At 34.3% G+C, this 19,156-nt stretch overlaps 4 protein-coding genes across 4 annotated transcripts; 2 read left to right on the forward strand and 2 right to left on the reverse strand.

Annotated features, from left to right (window-relative positions):
* The first annotated feature begins 1,804 nt into the window (after positions 1-1,804).
* Positions 1,805-5,354, forward strand: LOC104711368 (DEK domain-containing chromatin-associated protein 1). The gene is made up of 11 exons (XM_010428067.3): positions 1,805-2,427; positions 2,527-2,560; positions 2,680-2,759; positions 2,900-2,959; positions 3,059-3,172; positions 3,254-3,334; positions 3,429-3,497; positions 4,123-4,525; positions 4,613-4,710; positions 4,801-4,831; positions 4,946-5,354. The coding sequence occupies exons 1-11, from the start codon at positions 2,104-2,106 to the stop codon at positions 5,044-5,046; spliced, it is 1,395 nt and encodes a 464-aa protein (XP_010426369.2). The 5' UTR covers positions 1,805-2,103; the 3' UTR covers positions 5,047-5,354.
* A 213-nt stretch (positions 5,355-5,567) lies between these two features.
* LOC104711369 (ATP-dependent 6-phosphofructokinase 2) lies at positions 5,568-9,342 on the reverse strand. The gene is made up of 2 exons (XM_010428068.3): positions 6,660-9,342; positions 5,568-6,571 (listed from the first exon to the last, which is right to left on the reverse strand). The coding sequence occupies exons 1-2, from the start codon at positions 7,167-7,169 to the stop codon at positions 5,747-5,749; spliced, it is 1,335 nt and encodes a 444-aa protein (XP_010426370.1). The 5' UTR covers positions 7,170-9,342; the 3' UTR covers positions 5,568-5,746.
* Positions 9,343-9,823: 481 nt separating this feature from the next.
* Positions 9,824-12,274, forward strand: LOC104711370 (glutamate-1-semialdehyde 2,1-aminomutase 2, chloroplastic). Its single transcript, XM_010428069.3, has 4 exons — positions 9,824-10,471; positions 10,695-10,868; positions 10,949-11,593; positions 11,683-12,274. Exons 1-4 carry the CDS (start codon positions 10,292-10,294, stop codon positions 12,103-12,105), a joined length of 1,422 nt encoding a protein of 473 aa, XP_010426371.1. The 5' UTR covers positions 9,824-10,291; the 3' UTR covers positions 12,106-12,274.
* Positions 12,275-13,061: 787 nt separating this feature from the next.
* Positions 13,062-15,554, reverse strand: LOC104711371 (bidirectional sugar transporter SWEET11). The gene is made up of 6 exons (XM_010428070.3): positions 15,279-15,554; positions 15,111-15,147; positions 14,779-14,989; positions 14,516-14,677; positions 14,317-14,436; positions 13,062-13,643 (listed from the first exon to the last, which is right to left on the reverse strand). The coding sequence occupies exons 1-6, from the start codon at positions 15,328-15,330 to the stop codon at positions 13,347-13,349; spliced, it is 879 nt and encodes a 292-aa protein (XP_010426372.1). The 5' UTR covers positions 15,331-15,554; the 3' UTR covers positions 13,062-13,346.
* Between the last annotated feature and the right edge of the window lie 3,602 nt (positions 15,555-19,156).

Genomic DNA, 19,156 nt, shown 5'->3' on the forward strand with positions numbered 1-19,156 from the left:
TCAGAAAATGCAACAAAAAAAAAACATTCATCTTAACAAAAATGAGTAAATACCTAGGGTATGTGCAGTACTTTTTTGTAGGATGTGTTTAAAACTAATCAAGTAAACAATATATTGGTCTTTCAATCTCTAACACTTAACAAACTAATGTTATTTAGTATAGAATCATGGTTCATTACAAACTCTTCTTTTGAGAGAAGCAAGAGGATTAATAGCTCTATTAGAGAGTTTATACGAAACTGTATGAGTAATTTTTTCGTGAATATTTTATGAAGAAATTGAAACAAGACATATATATATGAGAAGAAGCAAGTGGTACTCACCTCTATTGCCTTTTCACCAAATCCAGGTTCTAACCCAGTATCTCTCAAATATAGACGTATAATATGTAATGTTGTAAAAAGAACGATTTATATTATTTTATAAAATAAATGTCTTGTACAGTCAATCATTGTATTTTTGTTTTCTTATGTTTTTAGTGTATGTGTATAACTTTGTACAAATAATTAATTTGTCTTCATCGACTATCGCACTTAATAAAACATCTTCCGTTAAAGATATTCATGATGCACAACTATAATTTGAATTGTACTGAAAATATTTAACATAGTGTTTCATTTTCTAAAATTACTTTTATCCATTAGATGACATAATTATTGTATACAAGTTGTATGATTATTGTTTTGTATACATAATTTAGTGTTACCACTAAATGTTATCATAATCTAAACAACAAGTGAAAGCCAAACTTAAAGCCCAACAGGAGTCTCCAAAACACAAAGTAACATCTCACACATGTGTCAGGCACTCAGACTTGAACCAGAGACATCTAATTTCATCCTCTTTGTCTCTCTTCAACCACCTCACGCCAAAACCTGTGTTTACTTTCACCACATACTTTAACTATATCTCCTCATTGTAGCTTTCCGACGGCGTTCATACTCTTACCTCTCATAATCTTTCTATTTCTAGAGATAATTCCGATCTGTGAAGTCGTGTGGTTTACCATACCCGGTACCTCTTACCGAATTTAAAGTGCGTCTCCAAAGAAATATAAAGCAACATCATTGTTTTGGCTGATATTTATTTTTAAATGCAGCAAATTAACTAAAAAAAGTGACATGGAAGGAGAGATAATATTATTGGATATCAAAGTTGAGCTGCACATCCTATTTTTGTTGTATTGATAATATAATATATTGATAAATGATACATAATTAGAAAATATATTCAGTTACTACTAAAAGAGCATTACAAAATACAGTAAAACCTCTATAACTTAATAAAGTTGGGACCATAAAAATTTATTAATTTAAAGAGGTTTTAATAAATCAATAAATTAATAATTATTAATTTATAGAGAGACTTTCCTAATTTGGTAATTTTTCAAAAGAAAATATTAAAAATAAGATTGAATTAATATAACTAATCTTTTTATAGAATGAAAATAATAATTATCATATTTTAAAGTGAATACTCAAAGTTTTTTACATAGCAAAAATATTAGAAATGAACTCTAACAAAAATTAGTGTGTATATATATACATATATTTTGATAGTTTTATATAACTATTAATTTATATTATTGATGGGACCATATCTTTATAAAGAATTTTTAAAAAAATTATTATCGTATTATTTTATCTGAGTTGTGTCCAAAATTACACTGGTCCAACTTAAAACCGGAAAAATATATTAATTTATAGTGATTATTATTTTAAAGAGTATTAATTTATAGAAGTTTTAATGTGTTTTGATAAAAATGTCATATGAATTATTTGTGCGTGTACAGCGTTGAAAACGCACCTCAAAACGTGAACGCACTTAAACCATTTTATTGATATCCTCTGTTTAGCCTTGAGAGAGCCTTTTTTTAGCTTAGCCGCGAGCTTTTGTGAAATAAGGTGCGCGAAAAAGCCCCCCGCCTTTGTGTTTCATTTTCATTTCATTTTTTCTTTTTTACCACCAAAACTTTTAAATCCCCAATTTTGGGTTTTTCGAATCTATCCCAAAAAGCTCAGAAATTTAGGGTTTGGCTTTCTTTTGTACTCTTTTAATTCGATTCTCGTTTTCACCGCTGTTTAGTGTAATCTCATCTTCCACATGGCGACTGAAACCCTAAAATTGAAGACACCAGAATTAGCAGTTGATTCTCCGCCCAAGGAAGAAGCTGATTCCGTGAAGGATACAACAGAGAAGAAGGTAGTAGCTCCAGTAAGTGAAGACGCCGAGAAGAAGAAGAAAGAGGAAACCATGAAGGACAAAGGAAGAGTAGAAGAAGCGAATGGTGGAGAAAGAGTTAAATCTCCGGTGACTCCACTCAGTGAGAGGCCTACAAGGGAGAGAAAGAGGACTGAGCGTTACATTATGGATGATACTCCTCCTCCTTCTCGATCCCCTGGGAACAAGCCTGTCTCTATTGAGCAGGTATATATATATATATATATATATATAAAGATTCGAACTTTGATTCTTGGGCTTGTTTAGAATTTTCCAGAATTTGACTAGTTTTAGTTTCGTTTTTAGGGTCGTGGAACACGGCTTAAGGAGATTCCAAATGGTATGTAATTTAACACCCTGATTTGGGTTTTTTTACCTTATATAGATTTCGAGTCACTTCTACTCTGCTGTTTAGAGATTGATGTTGTTTGATTGATTGTGTTGAACTGTTTCTTTCAGTTGCTTATAAACTATCCAAGAGAAAGCCTGACGACAATCTCTTCTTACTTCACACCATTCTCTACGGCAAGAAAGGAAAGGTACCTTATTTACTATGTGTGTGTGTATTAAAGCTTCTGTCTCTGTTTATTATATGATACCGGATGTTTTGTTCTCTTTTGCCAGAGTGCTTGATTGATTGATGATTACTCAAGGGTTTGTGTGAAAAAATGCTGTGCAGGCACAGACGCTGAAGAAAAACATTGGTCAGTTTTCGGGTTTTGTATGGTCAGAGCAAGAGGTACCAATTTTGTTGTAGATATATATATATAGTTTCAGGGGCGTGTATGAGTTGATGACCAGCCTTGTTTTGAGAGCGGTATTTAATTTGTGCTTCCAGGAGGAGAAGCAAAGAGCAAGAACAAAGGAGAAGCTTGATAAATTTAACAAAGAAAAGTTAATTGATCTCTGTGATGTGCTTGATATACCCAATAACAAAAGTAATGTGAAAAAAGTAAGTGATAGCAAAATTTTGGTCTTATCTGTTTGTGTCTTGCTTGATTTTATATTCATACATCTGTTCCGATACTGTCAGGACGAACTTGCTGTAAAAGTGCTTGAATTTTTGGTACATCCCAAGGCAACAAGGGATGTTGTACTTGCTGATAGTGAAAAGGTACTCTAACCTAGCACCTGAATCTGAATCACTGTTCTCCATTGTGTTTGATTTGATACGGGGTTTCTCTTTTCTTTGAATACATATAATATAGGAAACTAAAAAGCGCAAGAAGAGTGTAAGTAACTTGACTTCTGGGGAATCATCAGATGTCCCAGCCAAGGTTTGTAATTTTATCTTTCCTCTTCTTTAGTTTGAAATCATTAACATGATTTGTTTACCTCTCCCCTGGCTGGTAAAAGTATCCCCTTTTCTAGTTTGTTATTATGAACCATGTGGTCTTTATGATTTGAGTAGCTTTGTCTGCGCTACCTTATCCATTCTTGAACACAAAACTTTACCTAGGAAGTTCTGCAATTTACATAGTGCACATCTATGTATTATAATCTGATTTTCTTTTATTTCACAACTTATTAGTTGTACATACGGCTGCTATTTGGTTTGCGGTAATTATTAAGCAATGTGTCGTACTATAATGGGAAAACTTGGGAATACTAGCAAATCCAAGACTAGGTTCTAAGGCTGGGTCAATTTTTATGGTTTTTATTCAGGAAATGTATGCATCTCGGCACTGTCTTATTTCCAAGCCATTTTCGTTTTTTCATTGCATTCTCATTTCTGGTTGTTTAGTTTTCCACACTTAGCTCCTTGTGTGATATGGCTCTGTGAGAAGAAAATGTGTAGATTTCTAGAAGGAAATAGTTGAGCATTTTCGTGAAAGCCTCTTTGTCTGCCTTTGCGTGACGTTGCGTAAATGATCAGTGTCTGTTTATGTTTGATATATACAGAAGAGAAGGCAGACGAAAAGTTCTGGAAAGAAGCAAGATAAGCCATCTGAGACGGAAGAAGGAAATGGTGAGGCTGATGTTGGTTCTGAAGATGACCCTCATGGAGAAGAAAACAACAAAAATGAAGATACTGAAACTGAAGACGAGAAAGATAAAGCCAAGGAGAAGAAAAAGTCAACCGATAAGAAAAGCTTGTCAAAAAGGACTAAGAAGGAGAAACCAGCAGCTGAGGAGGAGAAGTCTCTTAAAGGTTCTGCAAAATCTGGTCGAAAGTCCTCCAAACAAGTCGATAAATCAACTGCATCATCAAGCAAGAAGCAAGAGGTTGATAAACACGATTCCTCTAAAGAGAAAGGCAAGAGACAGACAAGTAAACCACAGGCAAAGGGATCCAAAGATCAAGGTTTGAATGATTTCTCAGTTCGATATTAAAAGCTTTATATATCAAATTTTGAAGGTGTATCGATTTTCTATTTCATTGTTTGTTCAGGTGCAGGAAAAACCCCTGAGAAAGGTAAAAAAGAACCCACAAGAAAAGAAGTGCATGTAGTGGTGGCCAAAATCCTGAAGGAAGTAGACTTCAATACGGTGAGACTTCTATAGATTGAGATTTAACAGATTGTAAACCGTTTACCAAAATCTTGAACTCAGGACATTCTGAATTTTGTTTTCAAACAGGCAACTCTATCTGATATTCTGCGGAAGCTTGGTATGTTTCTGTAAAGCTTTTCCCTTTTACTCAATCCGTAATTGTTGTCTTCGTCAAAATTTGCAGGAAACTGTTTGATTGAAACATTATTTTTGCTGGTTGTGTGAATATTAGGGAGCCATTTTGGAGTTGATCTTATGCATAGAAAAGCGGAGGTGAAGGATATCGTTACAGATGCCATTAACGAAATGAGTAGTGCTGATGATGAAAGGTGAGAAAGCTAAAGAAGACAAAGAAAGAAAGGACTAGTTTTGTCTTTCTTTCTGCAAATCCTATATGAAAATAAGATAAAACATAACCAAGAAGACGGTTTAACTTAACCTTCATCTGTGAATCATAGTAGTGATTTACAGAATGGGATTTGTTTGTGCTGTTCGTGTATTGTGTAATCTGTTAGGCTCATGTAGTACCAGGTACGCCCCACTTGTGTAGCTGTTAAGTTTCTAACTTTCTATTTAACTATAATGATTGTATGATTGGATACTTTTGAGTTAATTTGAGATGTATTTGTAAGGACTTCCAATCTTTCTTCTTTTTTTGGGGGGACTTTATGTCTAGTAGTTTACATTTCTATGATTTTGGAATACAGTACAGAGCTCAAGCTCCTGCTCAACCACTCTCTTTTATATGCTTAAAGAAAACGATTCTGCAACAAGCAAGCCATGAAATAATACCTAGTAATATGCTTATTAGGATTAATAATAGAGAGAGAGAGTTTCAGGATCCCATTCCCATCTTTGTTTAAAAGTTTTTCCTCGAATTTAAGCATTGTTCCCTTGTTGTAAAAGACATACATATAGATAACTTGGATCACGCAAACTAAGTCAAATACATGATGAGATTATTACTTGCTGACAAGATTTTCGCTTCACTCTCTCATTCTAATCCTCTCAAGGGTCTCACGGTGAATGCCCCTTAAAATTTTGTTTCGAAATCAGGCTGAGTTGTGACTGAACGCACCCATGCCCACTTGTGGTCATTCGTGTTCACTTCATTCTTAGCCTGTGCCACTTCCTCTAAGGGGATATAAGCATAGTTACCATTGATCGGACCAGACACGAACCCTGTGTAACCAGCCATGACTCCATGGATAGCCGAGTGAGCCAAGAGTGTACAATACAAGTTATCCGTAGCATTTGCAGGTACAGCTCTTATCATGTAAGTCGGATCGATATACTTGACGGTGAACAGCTCGTCTGGATGCTCTCTCTCCCACCATTCCTTGAGCACTGACTTAAACCAGGCTCCCACATCCAAGAAAACTAAGTTGCCAGATTCATCCCTCTCTTGTTTCTGCGATTCATTTCTTGGTATCATATCTTGCCCTGCACCTTCAGCCACAACAAGAACAGCATGGCCACGTTCTTTTAGTCTCTTTTCAAGAAACTCAAACAGACCTCCTTTGCCTTCAAGGTAGAAGTCCATCTCTGGGATCAAACAACAATCCACATCACGACTGCTAAGTGTGGCGTGGAGAGCAATGTGGCCAGTACTTCTCCCCATGAGCTTCACTAGTCCAATGCCATTGACCGCGCTCTCGGCCTCCACGTGAGCAGCCGATATAGCCTGCTGAGCCATCTCTACAGCCGTTTGAAACCCGAACGATCTATCAATGATTCCCACATCATTGTCCACGGTTTTCGGAATACCTGTGATTCCCACCTCCAGTTTCCTCCTGCTTACTTCCTTGAAGATCTCCACAGCCCCACGCATTGTGCCGTCTCCTCCTATTATATACACCTAATGAGGACAAAAACGGAGGATTTGGTTCAAACTCAACTTTGCCTAAGACAGAACAAAACAGAACACACTTGTAACAGAACAAGACCTGGTTGTAACCGTTGAGTTGGATGGCATCTACGATCTTATTGAGATTAAAGCCACCTCGAGAAGTGGCGAGGACAGTGCCACCTTTCTTGTGCCAATCATGAACGATCTTGGGATTTAACTTGACGGCTTCCATGGAATAAAAGCCTCTGTAACCAGCTGGTATGCCATAAATCTCTTTGACATCGTACAGCTCCCATAGACCAACCACAAGCTCTCTTATGACTGTGTTCATCCCCGGGCACAGCCCTCCGCAAGTAACGATCGCTGCTTTCACAGCCGATGGCTCGTACATGATCTTTTGGCGAGGTCCAGCTCTGTGGTAGGCAAAGCGTGGTTGGGACTGGTCGGAGAGGTCGTAGGCGACCTGGGAGAGGATGACGTCAGAAGGGTTGATGTAGAAGCCATCGGAGGGGTGGAAGAAGGGGTTTTCATCTAGTGGATTACGGCGGTGATGGAGGCCGGAGAGAGATGGGAGCTTCTTGATACTAGTTGCCGTTTCTGTCGCCATTCTTCGGTGATGCCGAGAGAAGAGAAGATGGTAACATTGGCTTTACTTATGGAAAGAGGTGGTCACACGGCGGAGACGTGGCAACTGGCAAGCGCAGCCGCATAGGCCTCGACACGTAGCCTGATTATTAATAATAAACAATCGTATAGTGTAGTAGCTCTCTGTTGGTTTAAGTTTCTAACTTTTTATTAATCTCTTTATTTATTTATATTGTATTGTATGAGTGGGATATTTTGTAGAACAACGTACGTGTTCTTTGATCAATCGAATCCTCATATAATATTTACATCTCTTACTGACCGACAAGTTGAAAAGATATATATACTGATAAAGAGCTCTAGAGCATCTCTATCTTGGTTGATATTTTAAAAGGGAAGGGATACGATGACTCACTAAAGTAATTAGAAGGATGATCAATGTAAAGCCAATAAACCTAAAAAGATATTAAAAGAAAGAAGAAGAGAGGTAAAGAAGAGTATCAAAGCCTTTTAATCACAGAACTAGCACACAACCAAAAGGGATAGGTTTGTTTTGCATCTTTTTGCTATGAAAATATGTTTACTAAAACCTCAACATACGTTGATCACTTCCAGTTGAAAGTAATCATTTCTTCTTAATTATATGACATAAATTACACAAAATATATATGTAACAAAACATATTTCATATTTGAAAATATTAAAAGAGTGCTGCTACCTATCACATAATACAAGTAGCATTAGCAAATGTATCTTTTTTTTTTTTTTTTGGTCAAAAGCTACAATGTATCCAATTAAGTTAATTATTACCTGCAAAATTAGGGCCACTGTTCCAAGTTCCAACCAAAGAATTACTATCTGGTAAATATTGCTGCTAACTACAACTTCAAGATCTTTGATCTCATATCGTCTTCTATTTGTCCCAAAATATATTCATTTATTAACCAACAATCTTGTTTAGAGTTGTGATTTTAATTTGTATCCTACTATATTAATTGGGAAGTACAAATATGAAACTAATCTTGAAATGTGTAAAAAATTACATTCATTTACCATTAAAAAAACTTAAGTTAATTAATTTAATTTTTATTAATTATTAATAAACTAAAAAAATTGTTGACAGGTCAAATTAAATTAAATCTACAAAAGTAAATAAAATCTATTCAAATCTAAACTAATTCGTAATTAAAAAAAATATTATTAAAAATTAATAGCTAAGATTTTAAAAATCTAAATCGAATAAAATCTACAACTATAAATTTTATCAACATTTTTTACCAGTACGGATTAAAATTTTTAACAAAAATCTAATCCAAGAAAATCTATATCAGCTCCTTTTAACAGCTTAGATTTTTAAAATTAATAAATAACATAATAACAAAATAAATTATTACAAATTCTCAAGTTCAGTCCGCGGTTTTCCCGCGGGTTAGTACCTAATGTATTTTAAAGTAGGAACTTAACAAGACGACGATGCAAATAAAAGATGTAGTTAGCAACAATATGCTCCATAATTTATAACGAAACAACAAAGAACACGCAATATGCTTTGTATCCAATTAACCTATAGTTAACAAAACGTTTCTAACAACTAATCTTAAAAAGTTTTTTCATTATGTTGTATCACGTGATCTCAAATATTTTAAGTAACATATATATGATGAGTTCAAGTAAAAGCGTGTTCTCTCTCTTTTTCTCTTAATCATGACGTTTTTACAAAAAAGAATCTAACAACTAATTTCAAAAAGTTTTCTCACCATGTTGTATCACGTGATCTCAGAGATTTTAAGTAACGTATTTATGATAAATCAGAATAAAAGCGTGTTACATTCTTTTTCTCTTAATCATGGCGTTTCTAAAAAAAAATTCTAGTAAGATTTTTTAACAAGGCACATCTTACATGCCCATTTAAGGTCATATTTTTAGGGGTTTTTTTCAGTTTTCTAAATCATAAAATCCAGGAAATAAATTGCAAAGAAAATAACATGGTCTAGACTCTAGAGTTATATATTGGTGTTAGTATTCACATAAATGACTAAACTCAAAACATTGATGATGTAACTTAGGAAACCAAAATGAATTTACAAAGTATTAACTTAGGGCTTGATTGGAACAACATATACTAGAGCATTAGCATTATGCAACATAAGCATTAAGCTGCATAAGCTGTATGTTCTGATTAATATAACATATTTAGTTGATTGTTATAGCAGTGAGTATCATATATGATATTTATATTTAATATATAATATTAATTAAATAAATATAATTTAAATGTGTTTCATTAAGAAAATTAATTATCACTCATTGCTTTATAATATTTTAATAAATTTTATATTTAATAAATACTATAAATTGTTATATATATAAATGTGTAATTTAATAATTTTCAATTATATATATTTATAGTGTAACACATTAATTACTAAATAATTAATATATATTATAAATTTTTTATAAAACTTTATATCTATATTTACATTTTTAATTTCAATAAATTTTTAAAATATATATAACATAACATATTAAACTATAATAAAACAATGATATATATTATAAACGTTATATCTACATTAATATTTTAATGTATTAAATAAATTATGATATTATTTTAAATAATAACATTAAGTAGTTTCTGATATATATATTACCTTATAACAAATAATTTTATATTTTATGAAATCATGATTTTTAATTTTTACAAAATAAATTAAAATTATTTTAATATATATTAATATTTTAGAGTTAAATGCTTGGGAAATGTTTCAAATGAAAGCATATAGAAAGAGAGCATATGAGAGCATCTGCAGCTTCTAAATGCTCCCTTATATGCTCTCTTAATAAATGTTGATTGGATGATAAAATAAAAAAAGCTTCTTCATATCATATGCTCTTCCAATCAAGACCTTAATTAGGGGTCTTTTTCTTCTGTAATCAATTGTTTTAGAAAAAAAGAGTCAAACAAACAAAATTGACTTGAGTTACAAATTTTGGGTCAAGTTGAACCGGATCGGGTCTAAATTTAAACCACCGAGTCGGCTCCATCTAAAATCTTAAGATCATCTCCGCCTTATCTCTTGTTGACTACACACACTAAAGTGAGAGAGAGGAGGAACAGAGAGACTTAGAGATAATAGAGCAACAATGGCAGTAACGCTTACAGGATCAGGGATTGCTCTTGGGTTTTCTTGTTCCCCAAAGTTCTCTAAGAGACCTTCTTCTTCGTCGTCCAACCGTCGCTGCGTTAAGATGTCCGTTTCGGTAGAAGAGAAGACGAAGAACTTCACTCTTCAGAAATCTGAGGAAGCTTTCAATGCTGCCAAGGTTAGGCCTTTTCAATTTCCATGGATTCCATACATGTGTTGCTTTGATTTTGGGGAATTAGATCATATTTTTGGTTAAATTGATTATCTTTATGACCCTTCAAGGGAAATTCCGAACAAGACATGAATACATGAGATTGAATCACAATCTGAGATAAAGTTTATGTTTTTTATTGGTTTCATTGTGTCCTGATTACTGAAACTGGTTGATTCTATTGTGTTAGAACTTAATGCCTGGAGGTGTGAATTCACCTGTACGTGCCTTCAAATCAGTGGGAGGGCAACCAGTTGTGATGGATTCTGCAAAGGGTTCACGACTACGAGACATTGATGGGAATGAGTACGTTGACTATGTTGGTTCTTGGGGACCAGCTATAATTGGTCATGCCGATGATAAGGTGTTTTTTTTTTCCTAGTTTTGACGATTTCAAGATGGCTGGTGATTAAGGCATTTGATATAGCTTTGTGTATAATGCAGGTTCTTGCAGCTTTAGCTGAGACAATGAAGAAAGGAACAAGCTTTGGTGCTCCTTGTCTCTTGGAGAATGTTCTTGCGGAGATGGTGATTTCAGCTGTTCCAAGTATTGAAATGGTTCGGTTTGTTAATTCGGGTACTGAAGCATGTATGGGCGTGCTACGTCTCGCTCGTGCCTTCACTGGGAAAGAGAAGTTCATCAAGTTTGAAGGTTGTTATCATGGTCATGCGAACTCTTTCCTTGTTAAAGCAGGTAGTGGTGTAGCTACTTTGGGTCTACCTGACTCCCCTGGTGTTCCAAAATCTGCTACTTCAGATACTCTTACAGCTCCTTATAATGATATTGCTGCTGTTGAGAAGCTCTTTGAGGCAAACAAAGGCGAGATTGGTGCCATTATTCTTGAACCTGTTGTTGGTAACTCAGGGTTTATTACACCTAAACCAGAGTTCATCAATGGTCTACGCCAGATTAGTAAAGAAAATGGTGCTCTTCTTATTTTCGATGAAGTCATGACTGGTTTTCGTTTAGCCTATGGTGGAGCTCAAGAATACTTTGGTATCACACCTGACTTAACAACTCTTGGGAAAATCATCGGTGGTGGTCTTCCCGTTGGAGCATACGGTGGAAGGCGAGACATTATGGAAATGGTAAGGCTTCAGCTGTTAGAAATTGAAACGACCAATCTTTGAGTTTGCTGCAAGAGAACTGAGTTTTGATCATTCATGTCTTTTTGCAGGTTGCACCAGCAGGACCGATGTATCAAGCTGGTACGCTAAGTGGAAACCCGTTGGCTATGACTGCGGGTATTCACACGCTGAAGCGGTTAAGTCAGCCTGGGACATATGAATACTTGGACAAGATCACGAAAGAGCTTACAAATGGGATACTAGAAGCCGGCAAGAAAACCGGACATGCGATGTGTGGTGGTTACATAAGCGGGATGTTCGGTTTCTTCTTTACTGAAGGTCCCGTCTATGATTTCTCGGATGCCAAGATGAGTGATACAGAGAAGTTTGGAAAGTTTTTCAGAGGAATGTTGGAAGAAGGGGTCTACTTGGCACCTTCTCAATTCGAAGCCGGTTTTACCAGCTTGGCTCACACTTCAGAAGACATCCAATTCACTATCGCAGCAGCCGAGAAGGTTTTAAGTCAAATCTAGAATCCTCTGGAAGCTTCCAGAGAACCATGAATGTTTTTTGGCGTGTTCTCATTTGAACATGAGACTTCTTGTGTAGTGAGTGAGCTTATGATAATAATTGGTAGATAGATGGAAAACCGGAACCCACTATGCAATTTTTTAAACCGAGTAATAAGCCAGAGTTAATCAACATTACAGCCTTTACAGGACATACTTTGAAAATTTTTGATGTAGAGAAACTTAGGTTCAGACTTGAGAGCATCGAAACTGTGGCCTCAAATACTTGATGGATATGTTTTAAAAATATATTTCACTGACTTTCACTGTCATTGAAGAAACATATTTCATATATCTTTGGTTATCTATTTCAACAATGATTTGTCAACAATGAGATATACCCGATGTTGTTTCCTTCTCAAAGTTAAGTTTTCGTAGTTTTAGTTGCATTTTTCTTTCTTCACATATTTGCTTCTAGCTGCTGTTTGATGGATATTTTCTAGTTGTAACCTGATCCAAACCAACTGAGCTGATTTTGGTTGTTCACAAAGAATGAAGAGGAATCATAGTGATGAAAGCTGTCAAGATGTTTTGGAAAGCAAGTTATACGGTTTTTAGGTTATATAGTTTAACAAGTTTCCTCTTGATCATGTTTTGTGACAACAATAAATAGCTCAGGATAGAGTTGATGAGTGGTTAACAGCTAAAAATTGATTATGAGCTTTCATCATGCTTCTATTTAATTATTAAAAGAAAATGTATACTCCATATAGATTGATATATACCAATCTTTTCCCGTATTTAAACATTTATAAATTTTCTGATTTTCTGATTTTTTTGTTATATCAAAAGAGAAACACTCCGTTAATTCTCAAGTACGTAAATCTAGTATTATTTTTCGTGTTATTGATATGATACCGTTGAAATAAACAGCAAAACTATATATTAACTATATTTAAAATACAGCAGAATCATAAGGATTATTTTAAATAGTTTTCGTTAAATGAGAAAATAGGAAATATACATATCCCCAATAGATAATTACATGAAATTTTTAAAAGAAGTAGAGAATTCAATTCCGGAAAAGCATAAATACAACATCCGAAAATGCATATAAATCATCCGGAAACCTAATTTCTCTACTTCGCACACTTGATAAACTCAGAAAATACGACAGCGTAACGGGTACACATGGTGGTTGGTATATCAAGTCGAGGGCAGGGGTAAAGTCAACATTGCATGCATGGTTAACGTATTTTTATTATTCATGTAGCTGCTGCGGAAGAGGGTTGCTTGCCGTTTATAGGGGTCTGACGTCCATCTTCAATCATCTCAGCCCTTCGATCATTGCCGCATGTACACTTGTTGGCTTGACGAACGAGAGGTGCTGGCTCAGGTGATGATATCGTGCCTAGCTTCAGCATGTCGAGGGTCACCTCTGCAGGTAACTTAGCAGCTTCTACTTCTTTCTCTCCTAGATGCGGCGACGTTTTACAGTATTTGTAGACAATGTAGAGTATCATTTGGAGTGCACCGAGACCAAAACCAATCACGTTCGGGAACTGCAGAAAAAAAAAACATAATTAATTGGCAAATAACATGATAAATTTATTTAATATTCTCACTTTCCATGCTTTCTAGCTTATGAATAAAGTACGTTAAAAAAAAATTAAATAAAGTAAAAGTTTATAGCAAACTTGTGCGGCATCGATAGAAGTTACGTACAAAATATAATTTCTGTGTAACAAATAAAGATAAAAAGAACTTAATATCTAATAAGTTTCTTTTGCAAAAGCAAAATCTTTTAATGTTTCTGTGGAACATAAAGCCAGTCTCTTTATAAATTGTTTTATAATTTTAATCGTAAAGGAAAGTACCAAACAAAAGAGTTTTGCTTTCTTTAGTTGTTTATCTTTGCCAATCCATATCTCTTTTTATCTATGAATCTATGATTAGAACCTCAAAGTCTCAGGTTCATTAGAAACAAAAGCACCCACTTCATGTAATAAACATTATAATAATGATAAACTTATGATTATGATGCTTCAAGACATGATAATCATGTTAAAAAAGATCAGTGTTTTTATTCTAACTTTACGTCTTTCAGTATATGTGACTCCTGCTATATTGATTACAGTGTTTCATAAAATTCAAATTAAATTGAGTGTATGTGCAATACAATTATTTCTATAGATGAATATACAAATAGAGAGAGAGAGAGATGAAATGGCTTACAGCAACATAGATGTCCTTGAGAGCAAGACCATAAAGGAGCCATATGACAGCACTAATTGTAAGGGTTAAGGATAAGCTAAAGGGCATGTACTCCACACTCCTTGTCTTTATAACCGTCCTCTATATTTTAAACAAAAATATATGTTAATCATTGAAACTAAATCACAGTTTAATGGCCTCTTAATTAGTTAGTACTTACGATTATGCTTAGAGGGGCGGCGAAAACACAAACAGAGAATCCAACACAGATCCCTCCGATAATCTTAGCACGTGTTGCTCCTTTTACCAAGAACTGGCAGATAAGGAGAATGATACAGAATCCTCCAAAGTTCATAAGAAGTAATATCTTCACTGTCAACATCTGCAGCATCCATTAAGAAATGTTTTCTTTAGCGACTTCATTTGATTTTTTAACCACATGCATGTTGACATATACGAGGAGCTGAGGATTTTTTTACGTACCCGGGCTGGCTTGGGAGCGTAGGCAAGGAACATAGAGATGTAGATGGTTTCGATGAAGCATCCAAAGGCGTTAATAGTGACGAGGAGGAAGACATCTTTCTTCTGTGTCGCATAGTAAAGCCAAAGCGTTGCACTGAAGAGCGCCACAACATAAGGAAGAGATTGAAACCCTTCTGTTGTCTTCTTCTTCCAAATTCTATAGAATGTTGGCCTGCGTCCAAAATTAATCTAAATATTAATTACTCAAATTATAAGGGAGTATATAACGTAGTCATATTTATTTTTATATATGTATACTCTGATTTAAACATATTTATTAGTTTATTACTTACACAGGAGAGAGGAACACGGCGAAGGAGATGACATTGCCTGAAAATTATGCAAGGATATAGCAAAATATGGTATTAGTAAATAGATATTAAATCTCGAGACTTTAGATTAGTTTTACAGAACTTGATCAAGCATATCCATAAGAAATGAACACAACGTTAGTATCATACCGAGCAAGCCAAAGACGAAGGCCCATGTGTTTTCGGTGTTGAGGAGAGTCATCCTTTTCTTTTGGTATATATAAACTAGTTTAAGGTTTTTTTATGAGGAAGAAGAAGAGAGATGACACTTAGATTGGTAAGTGTTTTCTCTTAATATAAAAGCTTATGGCACGAGCTTAGTGTTTCGGGGACTTCACGTATATATAGGGGGTTAGGGCTAAAGAGAGGAATGGGGTGTGTGTGGGAGAGATGGAAAAAGAAGAAATGTTTTGTGTGAACAATAATATTTTTGAATACTTTTGAAAAGAGATAATTAAAAAAGCGTTAGTGTCATTGTAGTTGTATAACAAATGAAAGACCTACAACAATAATTCACACGCTAAACCATTACCAAATTACATACATTTTGACGTACAGAAAACAGTTCAGTTATCAACATAACCTTTTTTGGGGTTTGGCTTAAGAGATAATACATAATTAGTTCTATTCATAAATCATAATGCTTGTCAATCTCAGTTTAGGCAAGCTCTTTTTTTGAGGATTATGTCTAGATTCTACCTATGCATCCATATATACACCATGTAGTATGATTGAAAAATTGGAGAATGACATAAATAATGACCTAATTATTGTACGATTTTGTGGTTTTTGACCAACTTTCTTACATATTTACATAATATATTAAATCTTTATGTACGTTATTCGGTAACTTTGGTCGTTTGATATTTTTTTCTTTAAGATTATGTCATTTAAATTATTCTACATATATTGCTTAATTATTATACGCACATATACGTCATTTCGTAGAGTTACTAATTTAAACCAACCTAGTAATCACAAATGATCAAAATGAATGATTATATACTTTGCGGAAAACAATTTGGCATGTCGTGGAAAAATTATATTTCATAAGTTTTATGTACGTTTAATTGTATATGAATGTACAACTATATAAATAAATACACGATATAGATTACAATATTATCATTCGACTAGCTAGTTGTTCTCTATACATCAATAAAATATTAGATAATCTGGAATTTGCTTTAGATCTTAAAAGAGAGTGAGATTTGCAAAGTTCTCACTACATTACGTTACTAAGCAAATTAGTTCACGTGACACTGTATGTCAAATATTATGCTGTTTTCACTTTAGCTCTTTTTAATCCTGATATTCATATTTCTTTATGAACAAAAAAATAATTAGCCGTTTCTCAATCATTCTTATTTTGTCTGTATCCTTGTTTAAAGAATCGTTAGAAACTAATCGGACGTTTGTGATAGACTTAGCGTCTACCGAAAAAATTGAACTAGTTGGACGTTTGTGATAGGCTTAGCGTCTAGCGAAAAAAATTGAACACTAAGTAAAGATGAATCCAAACTAGTTTTAGAACTATTTTAATAAATAAATAAGAATATATGATATTAAATATATGTATAGTTTTATCTATGTTAATAAAAAAACATTAAATAAAATGTAAAACTATAATACTGTTTTTAAAATTATGGTAAACACATAATAACATATTTTAAAAAAATTTTTAAAAAAAATTTCATTAAAAGTTTATACATTAAATTTCTGATTAATATTTGGCTTTTAAAATAATTGGTATACACAAAACTAAGTGGAGAGTAATCAGATTATAAGAAAAATAATCAGATTAAACAGAGACTAATCGGGTCACTGACATTAATTGAAGCGGATAAGATGAGCTTAGCAATTTTGGACTGTATAATCAGTATTAGACTGAGATTTTTAAAACTACCATTGAAATAAATAATAAATAGAATCTTTCTTTATTTTACACATATGTAGGAGCTCATAGTTCTTCTTTTCGTTGTTGTTGAAACTATAGTAGTTTTTTTGTCAAAGTATTCTCCATTAAAATCATATTAAGTTTCTATTTTATATCGTAGTTGAAATACCTTTTTAATCTTTTCAAATCCTTTTGAGTTAAGAGAAAGTAAAACTCTTTGACGATTTTATTATTATATAAAAGTAAAACGTGATGGATGTATAAATACTAGTTTTCAGCTGGTATACTTACACATGGGACGACATAAAAATTTATATCATTTACAGAATGTAGTTATATACTTGTCATTCTAGTACAGGTTTTAGATATTTAACTAAAAAAGGATTTATTTAGAGACTAAATATTGATAAATATCTTAAATAACCCATCATTAGCTTAATAAACTTGAACTACTAGCTAGTTTTACTGCGCCAATAGGTCTCACATGGTTACCATTTTGTAAAGTGTTCAGGCCGTTTTAGGTTAGTTCAATTTACATGCATAGAGCATATACTTTTTCTTATTGTTTTGGAAATTGCGATATGATATATTTTTTTTCCCTTCAAAACAACCATTAGTTGTTCAATGATGTAATCATCTGTAGACCTAAATTAATAAATAGCAAATCTCTATGTGCATAATTTACTTTATACTATACGTTCGTTGAAGGTAACGAATCTGACCGGCAATAAATTAGTAATTGGTAATCTATAAACTAAATTAATTAAATGTGAATCACGATTTCTGTTGTAATAAACAAATCTTGAATCAATAAACACTTCATTTTTTAGAGATATATCAATAATAACCTCACTCGCTCTGGTACCCTAAACTATTTCCGGATGGGAGGTTTACGGTTCAGTCAGCATATCGTTTCATTACTAGAGATACTGTACCGCAACCAGATTTAAGTGCTCTATTTGATCGTGTATGGAAGGTTAGGGTACCAGAGCGAGTGAAGTTATTTCTTTGGCAGGGTGCTCACCAAATCTTGATGACAAATATGGAGCGAAAGCGTCGACACCTATGCGATAATGGGATTTGTCAGGTATGTAAGAGTGGAGAAGAAACAATTATTCATATTTTGCATGATTGCCCTGCCATGTCAGGAGTTTGGAACAGGCTAGTGCCGAGACAGAAAAGAGATGCTTTCTTTCAAAGGACTTTGTTTGAATGGATCTACGCGAACCTGGGGGAGCAGTCTGATGTTGGTGGTTGCCCATGGTCCACGGCTTTTGCTATGACTGTTTGGTGGGGCTGGAAGTGGAGGTGTGGCAATGTTTTTGGTGTGGTGGGTAAATGTCGAGATAGAGTGAAGTTTCTGCGAGATCTTGCTAAGGAGGTTTACCAGGCAAATTTAGAGACGAGTAAGGGCGATAGAAGACCTAGTAAGGTGGAGCGGTTGATCGCATGGGTCCGTCCTAGGGAAGGGTGGTGTAAAGTTAACACCGATGGGGCGTCTAGGGGTAACCCCGGGTTAGCAACTGCAGGAGGAGTTTTGCGGTCTACTACTGGGGATTGGTGCCGTGGGTTTGCTTTGAATATTGGTATTTGTTCGGCACCATTAGCAGAACTTTGGGGGGTTTACTACGGTTTGGTACTGGCTTGGGAGTGTCAGATGAGCTATGTTGAGTTGGAGGTGGACTCTGAGGTGGTTGTTGGTTTTCTACAGACAGGGATCAGTGATTCTCATCCGTTGTCATTCCTAGTGCGTTTGTGCTATGGCTTTCTTGTAAAGAACTGGACAGTTCGAATTTCTCATGTGCATAGAGAAGCTAATCGTCTAGCAGATGGATTAGCTAACTATGCGTTTTCCTTACTGCTTGGGTTTCATTATTTGGACGTTTGTCCGGTAGATTTGTCTTTCATTCTGTTAGAAGACTCTAATGGGACTGCGATCCCACGCTTTGTTTCGTTGTAATTTTCTTTTTTCTAAATAAATTGTAGGGGATTCAATCCCCTACAGCCTACCAAAAAAAAAAAAAAAAACAAATCTTGAATCATGCAATTTCTTGTAAGTTGTAACTAATTACACCTTTTTCGGATCCTATTTTAGAACTTTATTTTAATGCTCTGTTACAGTAAATAGTTT

This window comes from Camelina sativa, chromosome 9 (genome assembly GCF_030686135.1).
Source record: "Camelina sativa cultivar CO46 ecotype springtype chromosome 9, ASM3068613v1".
In the NCBI taxonomy this organism is placed as follows: Eukaryota; Viridiplantae; Streptophyta; class Magnoliopsida; order Brassicales; family Brassicaceae; genus Camelina; species Camelina sativa.